This window comes from Lissotriton helveticus, chromosome 5_1 (assembly GCF_964261635.1).
Source record: "Lissotriton helveticus chromosome 5_1, aLisHel1.1, whole genome shotgun sequence".
NCBI classification, from domain to species: Eukaryota; Metazoa; Chordata; class Amphibia; order Caudata; family Salamandridae; genus Lissotriton; species Lissotriton helveticus.
Window position 1 is genome coordinate 1,590,654,221 of NC_136065.1, and position 23,592 is coordinate 1,590,677,812.

At 46.7% G+C, this 23,592-nt stretch overlaps 1 protein-coding gene across 2 annotated transcripts in view; it reads left to right on the forward strand.

The window, feature by feature from the left end:
* LOC144755637 (glutathione S-transferase Mu 1-like) overlaps positions 1 to 23,592 on the forward strand; it is a 150,867-nt gene that overhangs the window by 120,192 nt on the left and 7,083 nt on the right. For both annotated transcript variants that reach the window (XM_078644778.1, XM_078644779.1), the window contains exon 7: positions 8,758 to 8,868. In XM_078644778.1, the coding sequence (XP_078500904.1) occupies positions 8,758 to 8,868 (111 nt within the window). The remainder of the gene's footprint in view (positions 1 to 8,757; positions 8,869 to 23,592) is intronic.

A 23,592-nucleotide genomic window follows, 5' to 3' on the forward strand; every position in this document is an offset into this window, starting at 1 on the left:
TCTGGGACAACAAGCACAAACGTCTCCACATCAACTATCTAGAGCTTCTAGCAGTATTTTCAGCGCAGAAAGCTTTTCAGTCTTATCTCGTAGGCAAAGTTGTCTTAGTCTACGCTGACATGACAGCTATGTACAAAAAAAAGGGCGGTGTCACTGTCCAGCTGGAACGCCTCTCTCAGATCATCTGGAGCTGGGCATTCATCACAGAATTCATCTTCTGGAAGATGTTCTTCCAGGAGTCAACATTCAAATTGCCGACCTCCTCAGCAGGAGGAGGCAGCAAATACATGGGCTGGAACTCCTCCCTGACCCCCTACCCCCCCAGTTCACCTTCAGTACTTTCAAAAAGTGGATTCCCACAAATTGATCTGTCTGCCACATTGGACAATGCAAAATCCCCAAACTTAGCCTCCAGGTTCCCATACCCTCGCTCCAAAGGCAATGTCCTATGGATCAATTGGTCAAAGATATTTGCCTAAGATTTTCCGCCTCTCCAACTCCTTCCGTTTCTGGTCTGAAAAGCTCAGGCACACATGGCTCACACTGAATTTGGTAGCTCCCACATGTGCCTGTCAACCATGGTACACCACATTTTTGGAACTCTCAGTACTTCCGCACATCAAAAGCGTTACCTCAATTCCATCCGTCTCACTCAGAACCGTGGAGAAATCAGACCCCCAAAACCCAAGGAGGTCAACTTAGCGATTTGGCTCCTGAAGGCATAGTGTTTGGATACTTACATTTGCCACTAAACTGTATGACTATTCTAAACAAAGCAAGAAAGCACAAAACCAGAGTATTTTATGCAGCAAAATAGAAACACTTTGTTCTCCATTGTAATAACAAAATGAATCCTCTAGATGCTTCTGTTCAAAACATTACCTCCTGCACCTACAGCAAAATAATCTAGCTTACACATTTATTCAATTGCACCTTGCAGAAGAAGCTTCATATTTGCTAAACAAACCACATTTATCTTTGTTCAAAGTCCCTGTGATTAAAGCCTTTATGGAAGGCTTACAAAGAGTAATACCACCCAGAATACCTCCGGCACCGGTATGGAACACAACATTGTACTTACAAGACTCATGGGTCGACCCTTTGAACCATTACACAATTGTCCTTCACAGTTCCTTTCATGAAAGGTTGCCTTTCTTGTTTCAGTCACTTCATTAAGGAGAGTTGGTGAGCTACAGGTATTAACCTCAGAAGAACCCTTCTGTTCGAGGCATGTGGGCTGCTAAATTCATATCTTAGCATTAGATCGCCGCCTAGTGTTGGGTCCGGATGATCGCACATTGTTGTCCTGGAAGAGTCTTCGAAGTATCCTGAGATAGGTGGCTCCTCCCCTGGACTACAGTGCGCATGGGCATCGGCTCCATCCCCAGATTGTTTTTTTCCGCCATTGGGTTCGGATGTGGTCTCGACGTCTTTCTGTCGAAACCGAGAAAAACTAACTTTTAGCGGCCAAAAGGCCTCGCTTTTTTGCGTCGGTATTGTCTGCGCACGGTCTCGAGTCTTCCGTCTCTTGGAGCCGGAATAAGCGGAGTCTTGTTTCGCTTTTTCGAACTTTGAGGCCTTCTCATCGCGACACGACTGCAAAACTTTTCGGACATGGAGCGGAGCCCGTTTAAGTACTGCCCGCTTTGTGGGTCCAAGTACCCACACATCGATCTACACCCCGTCTGTAACAAATGCCTTTCGCCTGACCATGACGACGGCAAGTGCAAGGCCTGTGCACAGTTCCGCTCTAAGAAGACTCTCTCAAGCTTCGGCGCGCGGTGCGCATGGAAGCTAGACAAGCGGCCCCGGATCCGGAAAACATCTTCGGAGACCAAGAAGAAGAGGACCAGGGTCATCATCTTCAAATCTCCCCACCCGAGACGGAGGTCGAGGCGGATCCGGGAGACGACGACGGAGTCGTGGGTCAAGGCCTTGAATACGTCGACGAGGTAGGAGACGACGATGAGATTTATGGGGCCGCGGCAGATAGCTCGGGGGACGAGCTCTGCCCCGAAGGTTACGAGGATACCGACCGGGTCACGGGATCGCCTGTTGGCCTTACCCAAGACCCGTTGCCGCAAGCCACAGCCCCGCCTTCTGGCCCGGCCACGGACTTACTTGCTGAGCAGACTGTTTCGAAACCGAAACCAAAACCATCGGGATCGACAACATCTAAAATGGCCGACCCGAAAACGAAACCGAAACTTAAGGACTCGAGTGTCCCTAAGATGGCTGCCGTACCGGCGAAAACAACTGTGCCCGCTACTCCATCGACTCCGTCGACCTCCGGTCCGCAGAAGTCGAAGAAGTCCGTCGATTCCGCTGCTGCAAAATCGAAATCGACGCCAGAGGATGGGTCCTCTAAAAAAGATGGTCGGCACGGGTCAACAGCTGCGCCGCCATCCAAGCACGCCAAAGCCGGCTCCACGGAGGCTACACAGGCGCACGGATCGAAGACTAGCACGTCTGCGCCCCGGTCCCAGGAATCGGGGTCGGTGACAGCGGGATCCGCGTCCAAAGCGCACAAGGCCCACAAAGACGTCGGATCCGAGGGAAAGGTCAAGACATCCTCGTCGGCGCCAAAACACACTGTGAGTGAGACGTCCCCCATCGCCGAATCACTACAGAGAATCAGGGAGATGGCCTCTGCTCCGTCGGCTCCGATATCATCGCCGCAGCCGCAAAAGGACAATCCAGCAAAGCCTTCTGGAAAACTTCTCTTTATTTTGCCGCCGAAGGAGGCGCCGAAAGCCTTTTCCACCAAATCGGCACCAAAGAAGACGATTTCTTCAACGGCTGGTCCACTTCCACGTCGGGTACTCGAATCAGAGGATGATTCAGAGCATTTCATCGACGCTGATACAGGCAAACTGACCCTCTATAAGAGAAAAATCACTTCGGAGTCAGTGGACCCATATGTCATCCCACTGAAGAAGAAGAGGGTGCCCCTTGACGCTTCAGGCCTCATGGAACCAATCCAGCCTCCTCCGAGACGGAGCCCTACTCCCTCACCAGAACACTCTGCGGGTGAGGGGTATGATGAGGACGAGCAATACAATTTCCCTATCAATGAACCAGATGCACAACCGGATTCATATGATGACACTGGTGACCAGGGCACCCAAAGTGTGGGGCATGACCCGCAGCTTTTTAATGCACGTGCATCCCCAACTGAGGATTCAGCAGGTTTTCATGCACTACTTGAGAGGGCGGCGGCCAATCATGATGTGGACATGCATGCTGACCCGGTTGAGGAAGACTTCCTTTTCGACACATTTTCAGTCTCTGAAAGGACAGTAAAGACACTGCCTATGCTTAAAGGAGTCCTCAAGCATGCTGGGGACATATTTAAGGAGCCTACAAGAGCAAGAGTGGTCAATCCACGTATTGAAAAAAAGTACAGACCTGCACCTGCAGACCCCGCATACATTCGGGGCCAGTTGCCACTGGACTCTCTTGTGGTCGCCAATGCCAGGAAACGTGCCAACTCCCAGACGACGGGTGAAGCTCCTCCCCCGGATAAGGAGTCCAAAGTGCTAGAGGCAGGGGGCAAAAGAGTAGCTGCACAGGCATCAAACTTTTGGCGCATTGCCAATACACAGGCACTCTTAGCGCGTTACGATAGGGCGCACTACGACACCCTAGAACAGATTATACAACACCTGCCTCCACAGTTCCAAGAAGGCACCAAACTGCTTATTGAGGAAGGGAAGCTAATCTCAAACGCAGCCATCAAGTGTGCACTTGACGCAGCAGACACAGCTGCTAGAGCTATCAACACTAGCGTTATGCTGAGACGACAGGCGTGGCTCCGCATCTCAGGGTTTAAACCGGATATTCAGACAACCATTCTTAATCAGCCAGTCAATCCTGATAGTCTGTTTGGTCCAGATGTTGACACCACCCTAGAGAAAATTAAAAAAGACACAAACTGCTAAGTCCATGGGGGCCCTACAGTCACAACAGTTTCGTGGCAGCAATTTTCGTCGCTCAGGTGCACGTGGAGTCACCAGAGGACAAATGGGTCAACAATCTCAGTTCTCAAGAGGTGGAGCACAATCCTCGTTCACAAAACAGAACAAGGGAGGTTACAGAAATAACAGCAACAGAGGTCGCGGCAGAGGAAACAGCTCCCGCTCCTCTACCCCAAGCAAACAGTGACTCTCTGTCACTGCCCCCCGACCACTTAACACCTGTCGGGGGGAGACTGCAGCAGTTCCTGCCCGTCTGGAGAAACATCACCACAGACAGGTGGGTGCGACAACTAGTCCAGTATGGTTATTGCCTAGAGTTGAAATCCACTCCACCCAACATCCCGCCAAGGCAAAGGCCTATGTCCGCAGAGCACTTGCTCTTATTGCAGCAGGAAGTAGTGGTGATGCTGCAAAAAGGAGCAATCGAGCTCGTGCCGGTGGGAGAGGAAGGCACAGGGGTGTATTCCCTGTACTTCCTTATTCCAAAGAAGGACGGATCTCTCAGACCCATTCTAGATCTACGTCCCCTCAACCTGTACATACTATCAGAACATTTCCACATGCTTACACTGCAACAGATTCTTCCCTTGCTAAAACAAGGGGACTTCTTGGCAACCTTAGATCTCAAGGATGCTTATTTCCACATTCCACTACACCCGTCCCACAGGAAATACCTCAGGTTCACTATTCAAGGCAAGCATTACCAGTTCAAGGTCCTACCCTTCGGAGTCACCACAGCCCCAAGGGTGTTTACCAAGTGTCTGGCGACAGTAGCAGCGCACCTCAGGAGGCAGAACATCCATGTCTACCCCTACCTAGACGACTGGCTCGTGCAAGCCAAGTCGGAACGACAGTGCGCCGCGGACATGTCCACTACAATTCACCTTCTTCACAATCTGGGTTTCTCGCTGAACTACCCAAAGTCGCATCTACAACCAGCACATGTCCGGCAGTTCCTAGGTGCGACGATCAACACCCTGACGGCCATGGCTCAGCCAAACCAAGTCAGGATAGACAGCATGCAGTCTCTGATCCAAAAGTTCAGACCACAACACTCGCTTCCAGCGAGAGTGTTCATGCAGTTGATAGGCATGATGGCCTCCTGCATCTTCATAGTCCCTCACGCACGGTTACATATGCGCCCGCTCCAGGAGTGCTTAGCGAATCAGTGGACACAGGCTCAGGGGCAATTGACAGACCTAGTGTTGGTTACCAGTCGGGCATACGACTCTCTGCATTGGTGGACTCCACACAACCTTTGCAAGGGCCGACTGTTCCAAGAGCCTGTGCCGCAGATTATCCTGACAACGGACGCATCTCTCCAGGGATGGGGAGCTCATCTGCTCACTTACACAGTGCAGGGACTATGGACGACGCAGCAACAGAAGATGCACATCAACTATCTGGAACTGATGGCAATCTTCATGGCGATCAAGTCCTTCATTGTACATCTGTGCAACAAGGTAGTGTTAGTCCGGACGGACAACATGACTGCGATGTACTACATTCAAAAGCAGGGAGGCACCCACTCGCCACAGCTGTCTCATCTGGCTCAGAGCATGTGGAAGTGGGCCATTCAGAGGAACATTTTCCTCATGGCAGAACACCTCCCAGGGAAGGACAACCAGATGGCGGATCTGCTCAGCAGGTACAGCCATCAAATGCACGAGTGGGAGATACACCCATCTGTCCTCCACCCGTACTTCCAGCAGTGGGGTCATCCGGAGATAGACCTGTTTGCCACAAAAGAAAACGCAAAATGCCAACACTTTGCCGCCAGGTTCCCTCACCCACAGTCGCAGGGGAATGCGATATGGATGAACTGGTCAGGCAAATTTGCGTACGCTTTTCCGCCAGCCCCTCTAATACCGCTAGTCGCAAGAAAGCTAAGGCAGCACGCGATGACTCTCATCCTAGTTGCTCCAACGTGGGCGCGCCAGGCTTGGTACACCACGTTCCTCGAACTCTCAGTGGTGCCGCATCAAAGACTGCGCCTCACGCCCAGTCTTTTAACGCAGAACCATGGAGAAATTCAGCATCCAGATCCGCAACAGCTCAACCTGGCGATCTGGCTCCTGAAGTCCTAGAGTTTGGATACCTTAACCTACCTCCGGAATGCATGAACATCATCAAGGAGGCAAGGAAACCAACTACCAGAGCATGCTATGCTGCAAAATGGAAGCGTTTTGTCATTTACTGTGCAGCCAATGACATCAACCCGCTAGATGCATCTATCCCCAACATCATTTGCTATCTGTTGCATCTTTACAAGTGCAATCTAGCGTACACTTCCATTCGAATACATCTATCCGCCATAGCGGCTTATCTTCAAAACAGGCAGCATCTCTCTGTCTTCAAAGTGCCCGCCATTAAAGCCTTCCTTGAAGGTCTGAAACGAGTCATTCCCCCAAGAACACCGCCAGCTCCGGTGTGGAACCTCAATGTCGTTCTCACCAGACTGATGGGACCACCATTTGAGCCACTGCACTCGTGTGAACTCCAGTTCCTTACGTGGAAAGTAGCTTTCCTAGTAGCTATTACGTCTCTGAGGCGTGTCAGTGAGCTGCAAGCGCTCACAATCCAAGAGCCATTCATTCAAATTCATCCAAATAGGGTAGTGCTACGCACTAACCCCAAATTCCTTCCGAAGGTGGTGTCACAGTTTCATCTCAACCAAACTATTGACTTACCAGCATTCTTTCAAAACCCGCAAACGGTGGCAGAAAGAATGCTCCATACCTTAGATGTACGGAGGGCGTTGATGTACTACATAGACAGAACACAACCCTTTAGAAAGACAAAACAACTTTTTGTTGCCTTCGCACCACAACACAAAGGCAACCCTATTTCCAAAGCAGGGATAGCCAGATGGATTGTTAAGTGCATCCAGATATGTTATCAAAAGGCCAAGCGCACTTTAACAATACCCCCAAGGGCGCACTCCACACGCAAACTGGGGGCATCCATGGCTTTCCTAGGGAACATTCCTTTGGAGGATATTTGCAGAGCAGCCACGTGGGTTACACCACATACCTTTACAAAACACTACTGTGTTGATGTACATTCCAAGCAGCAAGCTGCTGTAGGACAGGCTGTTCTGAAAACACTTTTTCAGGTTTCTGCAGCTGGCACGGGCAGCCGCCGCTGATGGAGGGACTGCTATGTATTCTATGCTAAGATATGAATTTAGCAGCCCACATGCCTCGAACTGAATATGCTACTTACCAGTATGCATCTGTTCTTGGCGTGTAGGGCTGCTAACATTCATATCGCCCGCCCTCCTCCCCGGTGCCTGTCGCAGCTGCAGATATACTATTGTATTTATTCATTAGCATGGACATCCTTTACACTTTTCACTCCATCTTCTGCCACAATGGCGAAAAACAATCTGGGGATGGAGCCGATGCCCATGCGCACTGTAGTCCAGGGGAGGAGCCACCTATCTCAGGATACTTCGAAGACTCTTCCAGGACAACAATGTGCGATCATCCGGACCCAACACTAGGCGGCGATCTAATGCTAAGATATGAATGTTAGCAGCCCTACACGCCAAGAACAGATGCATACTGGTAAGTAGCATATTCATTCAGCTTCATAAAGATAGGGTAGTTCTTTGTACCAACCCAAAATTCATCCCTAAAGTAGTTTCTGCTTTTCACCTTAACCAATTGGTTGTTACCTGTGTTCTTCCCTCAACCTGATTCTGTAACAGAACGAGCTCCTCGTACACTTAATGTTAGAGCGTTATTGTATTATATCGAAAGGACAAAAGATTTTCGTAAAACAAATCAACTGTTTGTTGAATTTGCCCCACTTCACAAGGGCAATCCGATCTCTAAATCTGGCATTTCAAGATGGATTGTTAAATGCATTCAAACTTGCTATGCAAAAGCGAAACTAACTTTATCTATACACCCACAGAGCGCATTCCACTCTCAAAATAGGCACATCTATGGCCTTTTTAGGTAACATTCCTATAGCTGACATCCGTAAGGCAGCAACATGGTCGAATACCACACACATTTATTAAACACTATTGTGTGGATGTATTAGCACACCAACAAGCCAATGTAGGGCAAGCATTGCTTAAGACGTTTTTTAGACAACTGCAATATCTACTGGTAAGCCACTGCTTTGACAGAATACTGCTATATAGTCTGTGCAAATCATGTGTATCTACAGCACACATTATGTTACTTTCCCAATAAGCATCTGTCCTTGGCATGCAGAGATGTAGATGCACTTGCGCCCTCCAACCTCCCTGGACACCTGTAGTTGTTGCAGTTCTCATTTACTTTCTATACGCATAAACATCTCTTTACTACACTCACTTACTCCATTCTCACCCTCTTGTGGGAAAACAATCTAACAATGGAGTCCATGCCCATGCACATTATCACCAAAAGGAGTAGTCACCCTACCTCATGACTGGAAAGACTTCTTCAAAGAAAAACAACTTGCAATCATCCGGTCCCAACACTAAATGGCCGGAGTATGCAGCTCTACATGCCAAGAACAGATGCTTACTGGGTAAATAACATAATCCTTGTGTGGAAGGATCTGTTTTTTTGTTTTGTTTGATAGGAGAGAATGCGTGAGAGGTTACTGTACTGGTAAGCAAAGGCTGATACATTTCAATACTTTTAGAACTGCGGTCTCTTGTGTGTTATTTGTTTCTACAAGGACCTGCGGCATGCGGGAGCTGGCCTTCTAACTGTTGTCAATGGTTCTGCTCTCTGGAAACACACTACAGTACTTAAACTTAGTTTTCTCTTCTCAGATCACCATTGCTGATTTCTTAATGTATGATGTTCTTGATCAGCATCGCATGTTGGAGCCCACTTGTCTCGATTCCTTCCCCAACCTGAAGACCTTCATGAAGCAGTTTGAGGTAACTTGTAGTCGCCTATCTGTGTGAGTATTCTTGTCTGAGTGCTCTTTAGTGGCTTGAATCCTTCCAGGCTGGCTGTTCCTGAAGGGCCTGGATACAGGTTTGGGTTACAGGGTTATTTGTGGACGACTTTAGTGCCCGCACACCAATGAAGTTTTCAGGGTGCTGAACTAATCCAAGTGGGGTGATGGTGATGGAACATGCTTATTTGCAAAAACAGAGAATTCTAAGGACCTGATGTAGAGTTTGGCAGATGGGATACTTTGTTGCAAACTTGACCGTTGGCCCATGTGTCGTATTAGAAGGGCATTCTGTTCTCGGGCACTTTTAATGCAGCCGGTGGGACATTGTTAAATCTATGAAGGATTAGCCCATCCACCAAACTCTTAATCCGGTCCTAAGTGATTATTGCAATGTGGAGCGCTCCAGTCAAAGCATTCCACAGACGTGGGGTTCCTACTGCTGTTGTGTAGTTCTTTGGACACTCCCTGGACCTGCGTGTTTTGGATGATATAAACTGAGGGTTTGGTGTGCAGACAAACTCTGGACACCCTCACAGGATGAGTCCGCGATTAGACCAGCTACCTCTGTGGTGCCCCTACCTCCCCCCTGTAACTTACAGTGGTGTGGGTAGTTTCTTGCAACCACCGAACATGACAACCCTGATTCCTCCGGTATCGTGGTAACAATAAGGTATCTTTCGCTCATTTGCATTTATTGGTTCAGCGTCTGTCTAGTGTGAAACCTATTCGCTGCGATTAATTAAAGACAGGAGCAGACAAATGTGATTGCTAGTACCAATATTGTAAATAGATACATTTCTATCATATTGCAAATAACATGGATAAAATCAGATTATATAACACAATAGCATGTGGCGTAATCCCACGATGCGTTGCCTACCTGCCTAGATGTGTAGGTGAAGCATGTGTATGTAAGTGCTAGGGTGATCCTAATAGATCCTAGTGTAGCCAAGAATTCCCTGGAGAAGTGCTAACCCTTCACCTGATGGGTCTAAATGAAGGCCCCCGTCTCTGCGTCGAGGATGGCACGCCGTGAAGGATGTTGGGTCTCTGCTTGTCTGGAGGATCAGCCTGCAGAGTCTCAGTCCAGCCTGGAAGGAATTCTCCTCTGCCAGTTTATGGGGGAGTGATGGTCTTTTATACTAAAGTGACCACTCAGAGTTTTTCGAGAATCGTTTTGAAAATATTCACTAATTCCTTTTCTAAACAATATGCTCATGCACAGCTGGCTGTTGGACATTGATGGAAAAAATGGTGACCCTTATACAGAGTAAATCTGCTGTGCCAGAGGGCATGTTCATGTACGTCCGGTAGAGGGATTAAGATAGGCTGCCAAGAGCCCATTGTCAAAGACAGAAGGAAACTACTAGGTAAACGGTCAACTATATAGAACCGTTATGTCGTGTGGATGGGTCAAACTGGTTGTAGCTTGTATGTACACTGTTGGACTATCCTAATGGACATGACCGTGCGTTTTATAAACCTACTGATTATGATCAGATGGGGAGCAAGGATCATTGATTAGTGCTTGGATCCTGTGCTGACCGATGCATTAGGAAGATCGAATCGGGAGTTTAAGAAGCCATTGTGTGCCTGGCAAAGTCATTTACACTAGGAGCCAGATGTAGGAACCCTAATACCGGTCGGTAACGGCCGAAATTACCGAATTTCGGCCGTTAACGACCGGTATTAGGCATTTGGGATGTAGGTGGCTACATTTCAGATTCGGTAATTTACAGAATCATTACCGAATTCTTAAATACCGATTCGGTAAATTACCAAATCTGAAATGTAGGGAGCACTCAAGTGAGTGCTTTTCACCTGTAAGGATTCGTTATTTACCACCAACTATAAGTTGGTGGTAAATAACGAATACCTTTGAAAATGCAAATCTGTGCATTTTCAACTGTGCCATGTGGCAGACATACATGCCCTTAGGGCATGTATGTCTGCAACATCTGCACACAAGCATGATTCAGGGGTGCAACAGGGTGTCAAAGTGACACCCTGGCACCCTTGAATGTTTCCCCATTTTACCGAATCGGTATTTACCGATTCGGTAATTGCCATTCATTTCTAAGTGCCTCCAGGCCCATAGGAATGAATGGCAATTACTGAATCGGTAAATACCAATTTGGTAAATATCGAATCTTACAGATTCGATAATTTTTACCGAAAATGTATCTACATCCTATTTACCTATTCTTAAATACCGAATTGGTAAAATTCGGTATTTAAGAATAGGTAAATTGGGATTACCTACATCTGGCCCTAAATATTTTAGTTCAATGTCAGCCAGTGCGCTTGAGTTAAGACTAGTGATGTACCCAGTCGCTGATTATGAAGAAAAGGCATCAGATCTCCACTGTAATAAGTTATTTCAGTAGAGTTCTGACGTCACAATGCCTGCTGCTGGAGCCAGCAGCCGAGTTCAAAGCAGGTCGGGTCATGAGCATAATCAACCCCTTCACAGCTAGGCCTTGCCCCCCATCCCCAGTGCTTAGCCTATTTTTGGCTACTTGGCATAGTTCGCGCTTAGGCCCCGTAACTTTTTGTCCACATAAGCCATCCACGCCAAATGTGCATACTTTTCTACCAACATCCTGGGGATTGTAAAGTATGGATGCTCCTGGAGAGGACTGAGAAATTCCCCAAAATACAGCTACATTGTTTTTTGGGGAACAATGGGGGTGGGGGAGTGCTGCCGAAGCAAGTGGGGTTTGGATCCCCCCTGCAAATGGTAGTTTGCGGTGCTAAAATCACCAGCTTTCAGGAACATGCAGGCATTTGTCAAGAAACCAACATTTTCTACACAGTTTGGCATTTTAGGGGGACATTGCCTATTTTTCCTATCTTTTGTGACTTCAGCCTCATTCTAGTTAGTGGTAGAAATGGGTGTGAAAGCAATTATGGATCCTGGAAAGCTATCCATTTCTAAACCTTAGGCCAAATTTTGAATTCGGCAAGAGGTCATGTGTGTAGATCCCTGAAGGTTTTCCCATAGAAAGTAACAGTTGTGATGAAATAATATTGGAACTGAGCTGAGAAAAACAATCGTGTGCCTACGTTTTCACCTGTGGCAGATTTGTTTTTAAAGCAAAATACAGTTGCTTCCGCTGGACCCTTCTGGATGCGTGTGTGTATATATAGGACTTGTAAGTTCACCAATAACCCGAGGTACCCAGAGCCAATAACTGAGTTGTGCCTTGCAATGTTTTTTTATTGTGTACTGGGTATACAGCAGTTCATTTGGTAAAATAGAGTGAAAAGTACGTACCAAGGAAACCTTTGTATTTCCTAAATGGGAACACCATATGAAATTTAGAAGCAGTGGTTATTTGCACACCTCAGATTTGTGGCTACCCATACTAACGTAAATTAGAGGGCATTTTTCAAAGTGAATTTTTTTTTTCTTCACACAATCTTACATTTGGAAGGCAGAAATGTATAGAAAGTCAATTGGTAATAACACTGGGTTCGAGGCATATGAGCTGAAGATCACATGCTTTGCATTAGATCGCCATCTGGTATTGGGCTCGGATGGTTGCACCTTGTTGTTGCATCACCAATCATTTAAAGAGTGTGCCGGGGAAAATATTTAACCCGTTGCGTCCTGGCATCGGCCAACGGCCATCGCGAGCACTACCTTCAGTATGCTGCGCACGTCCGTTGGCTGACGCGGCCCCGCCCGCGCACGGAAATGTCCGCACTGCGGTGGATTCCGCTCCACGGTTAAAGGGTTTAAGACCTAACGGTGTTCTATCCCCAAACTAAACTTGATAATAACCAATAACCCGCTGGTCTGAAAGAAAAATACTGAAACAACAACAAACTAGAAACGTTTTGTCCAAAGAAGTCCCTTATAAAAGGACACAAATCCCATCAACCCACCAAGGTGGTATATTTCATCATCTGGGATGTCCTCTTAACTGCAGATCCTAATGCAATCAAGGGTTGCAACCTTCCCAAAAGTTGAAGGAAGCTGCCACATGTAGAAAGATAGTGGCCTACACTAGAGACCATTATAGTCCCACCGATGAAACAAAAAACTAGTTACAAATGGGTGATGATTGTAATTGCAGTGCATGTGAGTGAATTGTGAAGAAGTGAGTTATTTAAATTGGCTACCAGGATACTCCACAATTTTAATAAACGCTAGCCTGGTGTCCAAACTAAAAACAGTGCGTATACAGTTTGAAAAAATAACTGTAAAACGTCAATACAAATGACAGGTCTATATGTTTCAGCCTATGAATATAACTAATCCAGGCTTTCGTCAGGACCTAAACAGATGAAATCGCTACTGCAATCTAGTGTATTAGATCTGTGAAACAACTAAATAGAAGGTCTCAATAGAAAGAAAAACTATGTTCACCTGTGTATCTTCATTATGGTTATATATCACAGGGATATTAGACCCATTCCTAAAAAAACAAAGATCATGTTTTAACTAGGAAGACCAAACTAAAGTGAGTTGCTGTTAAAGTACAGGTGCAGAAAACATAATTTTGATATTGCTATATTATTGATATCGATACTTTTAGACTGTATCATGTACCCCTCATTGTACTAATCATATGAATATATTTTTCTGTTAAAAACGTTTGTCGCACTTACCTGTCTTTGTGAGGAAGTACTTCTCACCTCATCTGGCAACCGCTCAGTGAATGAGGCACCGCCATATTCTACAGGTAAAAATATACATAAAACCACAGTCCGAGAGCAAAATCATTGAGCAGTGGCTACTTGTCATCATGAAAAAAGCTGTCACGCATAACTCTGACCCTTGGCGAAAAAGCCAAGAGCCCTTTAATGTCAGTTGGACCAAATAAATTCATTGTGTCAAAACATGCATTCATGAGTAGTCTCCTGTTAAAGGCACTACCACACAGGATTGCCTTGCCAATGTAGTTTATAAACGTAATAATGAGGATGTCCTATTTACATTCAAGGATCTCCTTTATTGAATTACATATGGGAGATTAGATCTAGTATACTTGTAAACAGTAGTACCAAAGAACCAGTGTGAAGCTCTTTATGTTGGTCATACAGCAACCCCACAATAGTTAACCATTCCAAAGTTCCCATTACAAGAAAGTCAATTAAAAAATGATTTGAAAATCGATGTCCAAATTGGAAGCCTTACCGAAGAAACCACCCACACCTGAAGTTGCTTACAATCAAAAGGAAGGAACCCAGAGAAAGAAAACAGCCTGCTGATCCGCTCCTTACCTGTCCGTCGGTACCCCTATCTTGGTTTAGGCGGAAGGGGAGGTAATCAGACGGACAGGCAGCACTGTTTAAATATGGACACGTCCGCTTTTATTTGTCGCAATTCATGTCTATTAGTTGCGCCTGTGTAGTTGGTGTCAGTGGCATTACCTCACTTCAGGCCCTGTGACCGGAGTGAAGAGTACTAATGGGAGAAGGTTTTACTCCATACCTACAAAGAAAATGCACGGCGCATCGCACGTATGTCGTGTCTCCATTGTGACCGCGCATACTAGGAAGTGCCCATTGACTAGTTGCACCTCGAGGTGTGCCGGGATTTGTAGTCCACTGTTCTAAATATTGTCACTATTCATAACACTTGAAATAATGCGCTTCTGTACAGAAAGGAAATCAATATCTCATTGTGTTCCTATCACTAAAGTCGGAAAGAACCTACAGTAGATTCAAAGTCAATTCTTCGTGATATTCATTTTTACCAGTGACTCTAATTCCAAATATGAAAAAATATTTAGAAAAACAGGTTTGAGTTCATAGAAGCAAGGGAAGCATAACACAGACCCTATTGTATTTTGGAGAAGATGCACGAGAGTACAGGCAAAAAAGGATAGATGACCTGTCTTGGAAGAAGTCTTTGTAGTCACGAGATGGGTGACTCCTCCCTTGGACGATAGTGCACATGAACATTGACTCCATCGTTAGATTGTTTTTTTTTCCGCCATTGGGTTCGGATGCAACTTTAGCGCACCGGTTCAAAAACTTTGTTTTATAACTTTTTCGATGCGCACAACATCTGTAACTCATAACAAATTCTATTCAATCTTCAACGTGACCTTCATCGATTCGATTCCAGTCGTCGTCTCGGGGCCTATCTACGCCGCTGGGCCTGCGGCTCATGGAAAAGCTTTCGTTCATGAAATGCCCCCAGTGTGGAGCAAAATTCCCACACAGTGACCATCATAAGGTCTGTAATCTGGGTCTCTCGCCAGAACACAACGAATCCAGCTGCCAAGCCTGCGCCTCTTTTCGATCGAAGAAGACCATCCGTGATCGTCTGGCTCGACGGCACATCATGGCGCAGAGATCCGCTCCGGAACCAGTGGACATCTTCGATGAAGGCCCAGATGTCACAGAAGATTCCGAAGAACTCGAAATTGTGTCAGAGGCAGAAGACTTGGACGACCCCATCACTCCTGGTCAACGGTTGAGTACTACTGCCCCTGCTCCAACCCCACCATCAAAGCAAAAGGCACTGGTCAAGACTTTGCCTGCTGGCCCCAGTCGTGACCGAAAACATGCTTCAAAAGCCCCGCCTTCGAGCCCGGCTCGGAAGAAAAAATATAAGCCTTCCGGTAGCTCGATGCCGAGCAAAGCACATTTGATAGTCCCACAGGCGCCTTCAATACCGAAGCCAAAAGGACACTCTGCTCCGAAATCGGTTTCGATTCTGTCCGCGCCCAAAGACAGACCGGCCTTTAACACCTCCAGGCCTAGTGATAAAACGGCTTCAAACACTTCCAAGCCTAAACATCACGATCCGGCTCCGAAACCCAAGTCTTCAGAACCGAAGGATTCTATCACACCTCCTAAGGCCAAAACCACAAAACTAAACTATGCTTGGAACCGAAAACCTCGCCGAAAGGGGTTATCGAGGAAGAGTAACTGTTTCATCCGGATCCTGTCGATCCCAAACAGAAAAAGATCCTCATTGATCCCAAAACAGGACATGTCATGGCTGTGCCATCCAACAGCAAGAACTCACATACTCCTGTAAAGGACTGTGCCACTTCACCTATGCCTCCTTCTCCTGTCCATCCTACTAATCCCCTTCCTCTCCCTAAACGAGTTACACAACAACCTGTAACTTCTCCACCACATACACCGCCACAAAATGATGATCATGATTGGGGGGGGGGGCTACCCTATGGATCTGTTCACAGACCCACATCCTATACCACAGGATGACTGGGACTTCAACGACCCAATAGATCCAATAAACCTCCCAAGCCCACAGCCATACCCAACAAAACCAACTCCCCCTTATGACAATATTGGTTTTGGGCAACTCATTAATAGGGCTGCGGTTTTTCATGGTGTGACTATGCACTCAGACACACCAGAGGAGGATTTCCTTTTAGACACATTTGAACAGTCTCAGATCAGTACAAATATTACCAATGATCAAAGGGGTCATTAAACATGCCCCGAGGTATTCAAAGATCCAGTAAGAGCCAGGATCTTAAATCCTAGAAATGATAACAAAATATAGACCTGCCCCAGAAGACTCTGTCTATATGAAAGGACAGCTGCCTTTGGACTCACTAGTAGTGTCCAACGCATGGAAGCGCACTTATTCACAAACCTCAGGGGATGCACCACCCCCAGATAACGAATCCAAATTGCTAGAAGCATCAGGCAAAAGGGTAGCCGCGCAGGCAGCCAATCACTGGTGCATAGCTAATACTCAGGCACTACTGGGTAGATATGATAGGGCTCACTACGACCAGTTGGAGACCCTATTACAGCATTTGCCGGACCAATATAAAATCCGAGCAAATTACTTCATTCAAGAGGGAAAATTGATAACAGATGCCTCAATTAAATGTGCACTTGATGCACCAGACACAGCTTCAAGATCCATTAACACCAGTGTTCTGCTCAGACGTCATGCCTGGCTACGCATTTCAGGCTTTAAGCAAGAGGTCCAGACAACCATTTTAAAATCAGCCATTCAATCAAGAACACCTTTTTGGAACGGTTGTGGACACAACTCGTGAAAAAAAATAAAAACACAGTCTGCAAAGTCTATGGGAGCTTTACAGTCTCCACAAACACGTAGTTCCTTTTCATAGAAGAGCCTCTAAAAACATCAGTACAGATACCTCATCGTCCTTCAAAAGCACCACTCAAACCTCCCCCAACAGAGGATATTTTAGAGGAGGCTATAGAGGGAACAACAACAAAGGTAGAGGACGAGGTAACAATAACATTCGTACAACCCCTGCTTCTAAACAGTGACTTCTCTCCACTACCCCCCAGGCCATTCCACTCCGGTCGGAGGAAGATTATCACAGTTCCTACCTGTCTGGAACTCCATCACAACCGACAAGTGGGTAAGACAGATTATCCAATATGGTTACTGCGTGGAACTTACAGCTACCCCCCTAAACATACCACCCATGCAGCGTCCCATGTCCACAGAACATCTTACACTATTAAAACAAGAAGTTCTCTCGCTGCTTCAAAAACAAGCCATAGTTCCAGTCCCCTTGCTTCATCAGGGAACAGGAGTTTACTCCCTGTATTTCCTAATCCCCAAAAAGGATGGGACTCTAAGAACAATACTCGATCTCCGACCCCTCAATCTGTACATACACTCGGATCACTTTCACATGATCACTTTCCAACAAGTGCTTCCACTACTCCAACAAGGAGACTTCCTTGCCACACTAGATCTCAAGGACGCCTACTTCCACATTCCTAAACATCCTTCTCACAGGAAGTATCTAAGGTTCGTGGTGAACGGACAACACTATCGGTTCAAAGTACTTCCGTTCGGAGTCACCACCGCTCCCAGGGTCTTTACCAAATGCCTAGCAGTGGTAGCAGCACACCTCAGAAGCCAACGGATTCACGTCTTCCCATATCTGGAAGACTGGCTAATAAAAGCCAAGTCATTCGACCAGTGTGTTCAACACACTCATCAAACCGTACAAACACTGCACGACTTAGGATCCACATCCACCAGACCAAGTCGCATCTCCAGCCCTCTCATGTACATCAATATCTAGGGGCCACAATAAACACTTCTACAGCTCTAGCTTATCTCAGTGCAGCTAGGATAGCCAGTATACAAGCTCTCATTACCAAATTTCAGACACAACACTCTCTTCCAGCAAGTGTTCATGCAACTAATAGGCATGATGGCATCTTGCATTTTTATTGTACCCCATGCAAGACTTCAAATGCGTCCTTTACAGGAACGTCTAGTATATCAGTGGAATCAGGCTCAAGGACAACTTGCAGATCTGGTGTTGGTGGACAGCCACGCACACCGCTCTCTGCAGTGGTGGAACACAACAAACTTATCCAAGGGGTGGCCGTTCATCAAGCCAGTTCCTGAGATAGCTCTAACAGACACATCACTCACAGGATGGGGAGCCCATCTCCTCATTCACACCACTCAAGGCAAATGGACCACTCAACAGAGTGCTCCATATCAATCATCTGGAACTATTAGCAATATTCTTATCACTGAAATCATTCCAACTCCATGTACAAAACAAGGCTGTCCTCATCCGGACGGACAACATGACAGCCATGTATTACATACAAAATGGATAGATGCATTATGTAGGCACTTGATAGCACTGCACCCTGGTCGAGTAAAGGACCAAGGAGACAAACCAAATCTGCCCCATGGTTCGGGCCGAACTTCGGAAAGGGAAGGCGGCATGCAAGCGCCTTGAGAGACGCTGGAGGAGAGGTTTCTCAGCGATAGACAAGAGCGAATACAAAAACAGTCTTCAAAGATACCATGCCCTAATTAGAAAGCCGTGGGTATCCTACTATAGAGGGAGCAGAGAACTCTGTGAAGGAGCTGTTCTCCGTCTTTAAAGAAATATCTGACCTATCCAGCGCTGCAGCACTGGTAAAAGGGTCAGAGGAATCCTGTAACCGGGTGGCAGAGTTCTTTGTGGATAAGGTGAAGAGGATCTACTCCTCCTTCCCGGAGGTGGCAAGAGAAGGCTGCATGGTAGAAGAGGCTCCTATCAACTTAAAGGGGACAGACTGTCTAACAACCTTCAGTGTCCCTTCACGGGACGCTTTAGGCATAATAGTTGCTAACATCAAATCTGGTTCCCCTAAAGATCCTGCATCTCCTAAAGTATTGAGAGGTAGGGGGGAGATCTTAGAGCCCTACATTAGACATCTGTTAGAGCTATCATTTTAGCACAGGAAAGGTGCCGAAAGCTTGGAAGGAGGCAGTGGTGCTCCCCTTGAAAAATAAGGCTAACGTTAGCATGGAGCAATTGGACAACTTGCGTCCTATTTCGCTGTTACCGTACTTCGCTAAGATCGCGGAGAAGGTTGTTAATACTCAGTTGACTGCCCACATTGACGCTCATAAGCTGCTCCATCCCATCCAGTCAGGTTTCCGTGCACTTCATTCGACAGTCAGTGCTGCTCCTGTCTACAGAGACCTTATGGAAATTTGTAGACGAGGAGCATACGGCGGCACTAATTCTGTTGGATTTAAGTGCCGCATTTGACACTGTAGCTGATCACACGCTCCTACAGTGTCTAAAGAGGGGAGGAGTGGCGGGTGAAGCGTGGGAATGGCTGGAGTCTTTTCTGCAAGATCGCAGTTTTCAAGTGACACAGGGACCTCATCGGTCCAATGACATCAGCCTGAAACAGGGGGTGCCACAAGGGTCCAGTCTCAGCCCAACTCTTTTTAACCTTTATGTAGCACCTGTGGCGGAGATCACGGATACATTTGGGGTGGAAGTCATGTCCTACGCAGATGACACTCAGCTGGTAGTGGCTCTGACACAACCAGAGGAGGAGACAGCCAGCAATTTCTGTACTTGTATGCAGGAATTGTTGGTTTGGATGCCGAACAATTGACTCAAACTAAATGGAAATAAAACTGAGGTGCTGATTGTTGGGAAGGCTGTTGGGACATCGCGTGGTGGCCTCAAGCGCTGGGCCCGCTACCCTCACCTAGCGAGCAAGTTAGGAATTTGGGGGTATGGCTCGATACTAAGATCTCATTTGAGCAACACACTAGAAGGGTGGCAGGCACATGTTTTGGTATTCTGAGGGGTCTCAGGAAGACACTGGACCTGCTGCCAACGACCGCCAGGAAAACCATGGTCCATGCCTTAATAGCATTGAGGCTGGACTATGAGAATGTCCTTTATCTGGAAGCGAATGCTAAGTTTATTCAAAGGTTGCAGCGTATTCAGAATGCGGCGGCACACCTGGTTCTGATGCTGCCCAAGAGATCCCCCTCGAGAGGGCGTTGGAATCGCTTCACTGGCTCCCGATTAGGGAACGGGTGTTGTTCAAAGCCTTGTGTGTCAGTCACCAAATCATACAGGGGAAAGGGCCCATCTATCTCCACAACCTACTTACCCTATACAACCCAACTCGGCGACTGAGATCTAGCGGGACAGGGCAGGTTAAGGTTCCGAAGTTCAGTAGAGCGAGGATGGGAGGGCACTCCTTTCGGGTTCTGGCAGCCCAACTCTGGAACAAACTTCCTCCTAGACTCCGACTGGAGACGTCCAAATTGGCGTTCCGCAAAGAGTTGAAAATGTTCCTCTATCCCAAGAGTAGGCCTGGGCTAGGTAGCGGGGAGTGGGATGAATTACTTCTGCTGTAGTGCTTTGGTTATAGCCGTAATGCAGCACAGGGACACACTAGCCTAGTGTAACCAGGCGCTTTATAAATTCAGATATTATTATTATTAAAAACAAGGAGGCACATATTCTCTGCAGCTGTCCCAGCTCGCACAGAACATATGGAGGTGGGCCATTTCACAAAACATATACCTCCTTGCAGAACATCTTCCAGGAGTTCACAATCGGATTGCGGATCCGTTAAGTCGACAGACACAACAGATTCAGGAATGGGAACTACATCCACAAGTTCTACCATTTTTCCAAATGTGGGGCCAACCAGACATCTGTTTGCCACACAAAATAATGCAAAATGCCCAACCTTCGCCATCAGGTTTCCACACCCCCTGTCCAAGGCCAATGCGATATGGATGAACTGGTCAGGCAGATTTGCGTATGCTTTTCCGCCACTCCAGTGGTACGCAAGCTCCGACAACCGTTTCTAAAACTGATCCTAGTGGCTCCCACATGGGCACGTCAACCATGGTTCACCACACTGTTGGAACTCTCACTAGTGCCACACCAAAAACTACACCTCTCCCCATCACTACTAACACAGAACCACGACGAGATAAGGCACCCCGATCCAGGTCAGCTGAATCTAGCAATCTGGCTCCTGAAGTCCTAGAGTTAGGTTACCTTAACCTTCCACCAGACTATATGAACATCATTAAAGAAGCCAGGCGGCCTACCACCAGAGCTTGCTATGCAGCAAAATGGAAGAGATTTGCCATTTACTGCACTAACAATCATATCGATCCATGGATGCGTCCATCAGAACATCATTTGCTATTTACTACATTTGCAAAGATGTAATTTAGCATACTCATCCATACGTCTATATCTAGCAGCACTTGCCGCTTACTTACAAAACAGACAACTCTTGTCACTTTTTAGAATCCCAGCAATTAAAGCCTTTATGGAGGGCCTTAAAAGAATCATTCCTCCTAGATTACCACCCTCTCCGGTGTGGAATCTCAACATTGTACTTACTAGGCTCATGGGACCCCCATTTGAACCTTTGCATAAGTGTGAACTTCAGTTCCTCACATGGAAAGTAGCTCTCCTTATCGCAAGCACCTCTTAGAAGAGTAAGTGAGATTCAGGCTTTAACTATACAAGAGCCCTTCTTACAAATACATCGTAACAAGGTAGTTCTCAGAACAAATCCAAAATTCCTTCCTAAAGTCATCTCTGCTTTTCATCTTAACCAATTGGTAGAGTTACCGGTGTTTTTTCAAAACCCAGTCTCTATAGCAGAAAGAGCTCTTCACACACTAGATGTCAAAAGAGCTCTACTTTATTATAGTGACAGGACTAAATCCGTTCAAAAAATAAGACAATTGTTTGTAGCTTTCTCTCCACCACATGAAGGGAATCCCATCTCTAAAGATGACATTGCAAGGTGGATTGTGAAATGTATACAAATATGCTACCAAAAAGCCAAACTCACATTAACAATTCCCCCTAGAGCTCATTCAGTACGCAAGCTAGGGGCTTCTATGGCATTCTTAGGAAACCTTCCCCTAGTAGACCTCTGTAAGGCAGCAACTTGGTCTACAACACACACCTTCACTAAACACTATTGTGTTGACGTGCAAGACAAGCAACAAGCTTCTGTGGGCCAAACTGTTCTTGAAACACTTTTTCAAACTACTGCAACTGATACAGGTGACCACCGCTAGGGGAGATACTGCTGTACAGTCTATGCAAAGTGTGTGATCTGCAGCGCATATGCCTCAAACGGAAAATGCTACTTACCAGTATGCATCTGTTCTTGGCATGTAGAGCTGCAGATCCACACACGCCCACCCACCACCCAGGGACCTGTATCTGTTCCAGTACTATCTTACTTAGATATACACACATGGACATCTTTTTCTTTTCTACTAGCTCCATTTCCCATCATGGCGAAAAACAATCTAAGGATGGAGTTGATGCCCATTTGCACTATCGTCCAAGGAAGGAGTCCCCTATCTCGTGACTACAAAGACTTCTTCCAAGACCACAACAAGGTGCCACCATCCGAGCCCAACACCAGTTGGCGATCTAATGCAAAGTGTGTGGATCTGCAGCTCTACATGCCAAGAACAGATGCTATGCCCTCCCCTTCGAGTCTACCCCTCCGGCCATGCCCCCTCGGTTCCACCACATGTCGGGGATCACTTGACGCTTCTCCAGCAGGAAGCTCTTGGCGAAAGGGGCCATCAAGCGCATTCCTGGGCCGGAAGTAGGATGTGGTTGTTGTTCCCACTACTTTCTGGTCCCCACGAATGACAAAGTGGGTTTTCACCCCATTTTGGACCTCAGCGACGTCAATTGCTTCCTCCGGAAGGAGAAGTTCAAGATGTTGACTCTGGCTCAGGTCTTGGATGCCCTCGACCCTGGAGACTGGATGGTAGCGTTGGACTTGCAGGAAGCATATTTTCATATCCCCGTCCTGTGAGACTGAGGGTGCCTTGGACACAGATGCTTTGAAGGACAGCATATGAGGATGGATACCATAAGTGCTTTAAACAGGTGTTTGCAATGAGCAGTGTAGATAGTTGTTAGAAGTTAATTCTGCAAAGAATGTCTACTACCAGTCTGAGTAGTGATTCACCAGGAAGCATCTAAAGTACTGTTCACTAGTCCAATTTCACTTTCTTGGCCTGTCGGTCAGTCTTTGGTGGTAACGGAGGGATTTGAAATGCCCTGTATACGTATTCATGAGTTCAGACCAGAAATATGCAGGACATTGAGTCCCTGTCAGTAACCATGGTATCTGAAAAGCCGATTAAATGAAAAATGTGATCCTAAGAAACTTGATGTAGTTCTGCTGTAGGAAGTTTGTTTAAAGGAATGTAATGTCCCAACTTGGAAAAGAGTGCTGAATCCCTGTGAATTGGGTGGTTCAAAGAATGTTAATTTCAGCAGTAATGTTGTAGCCTGGGTAGAGGTTGACAGAACCCCACAGGTCTAGCATTAAAAACTTGCACACCCTGCAGGTTTTACACTCATTTCTTGATGGTGTGGCCTAATCTTGTCCACCGAAAGAGTCTTGACATCAACTCCGCACTTGATAT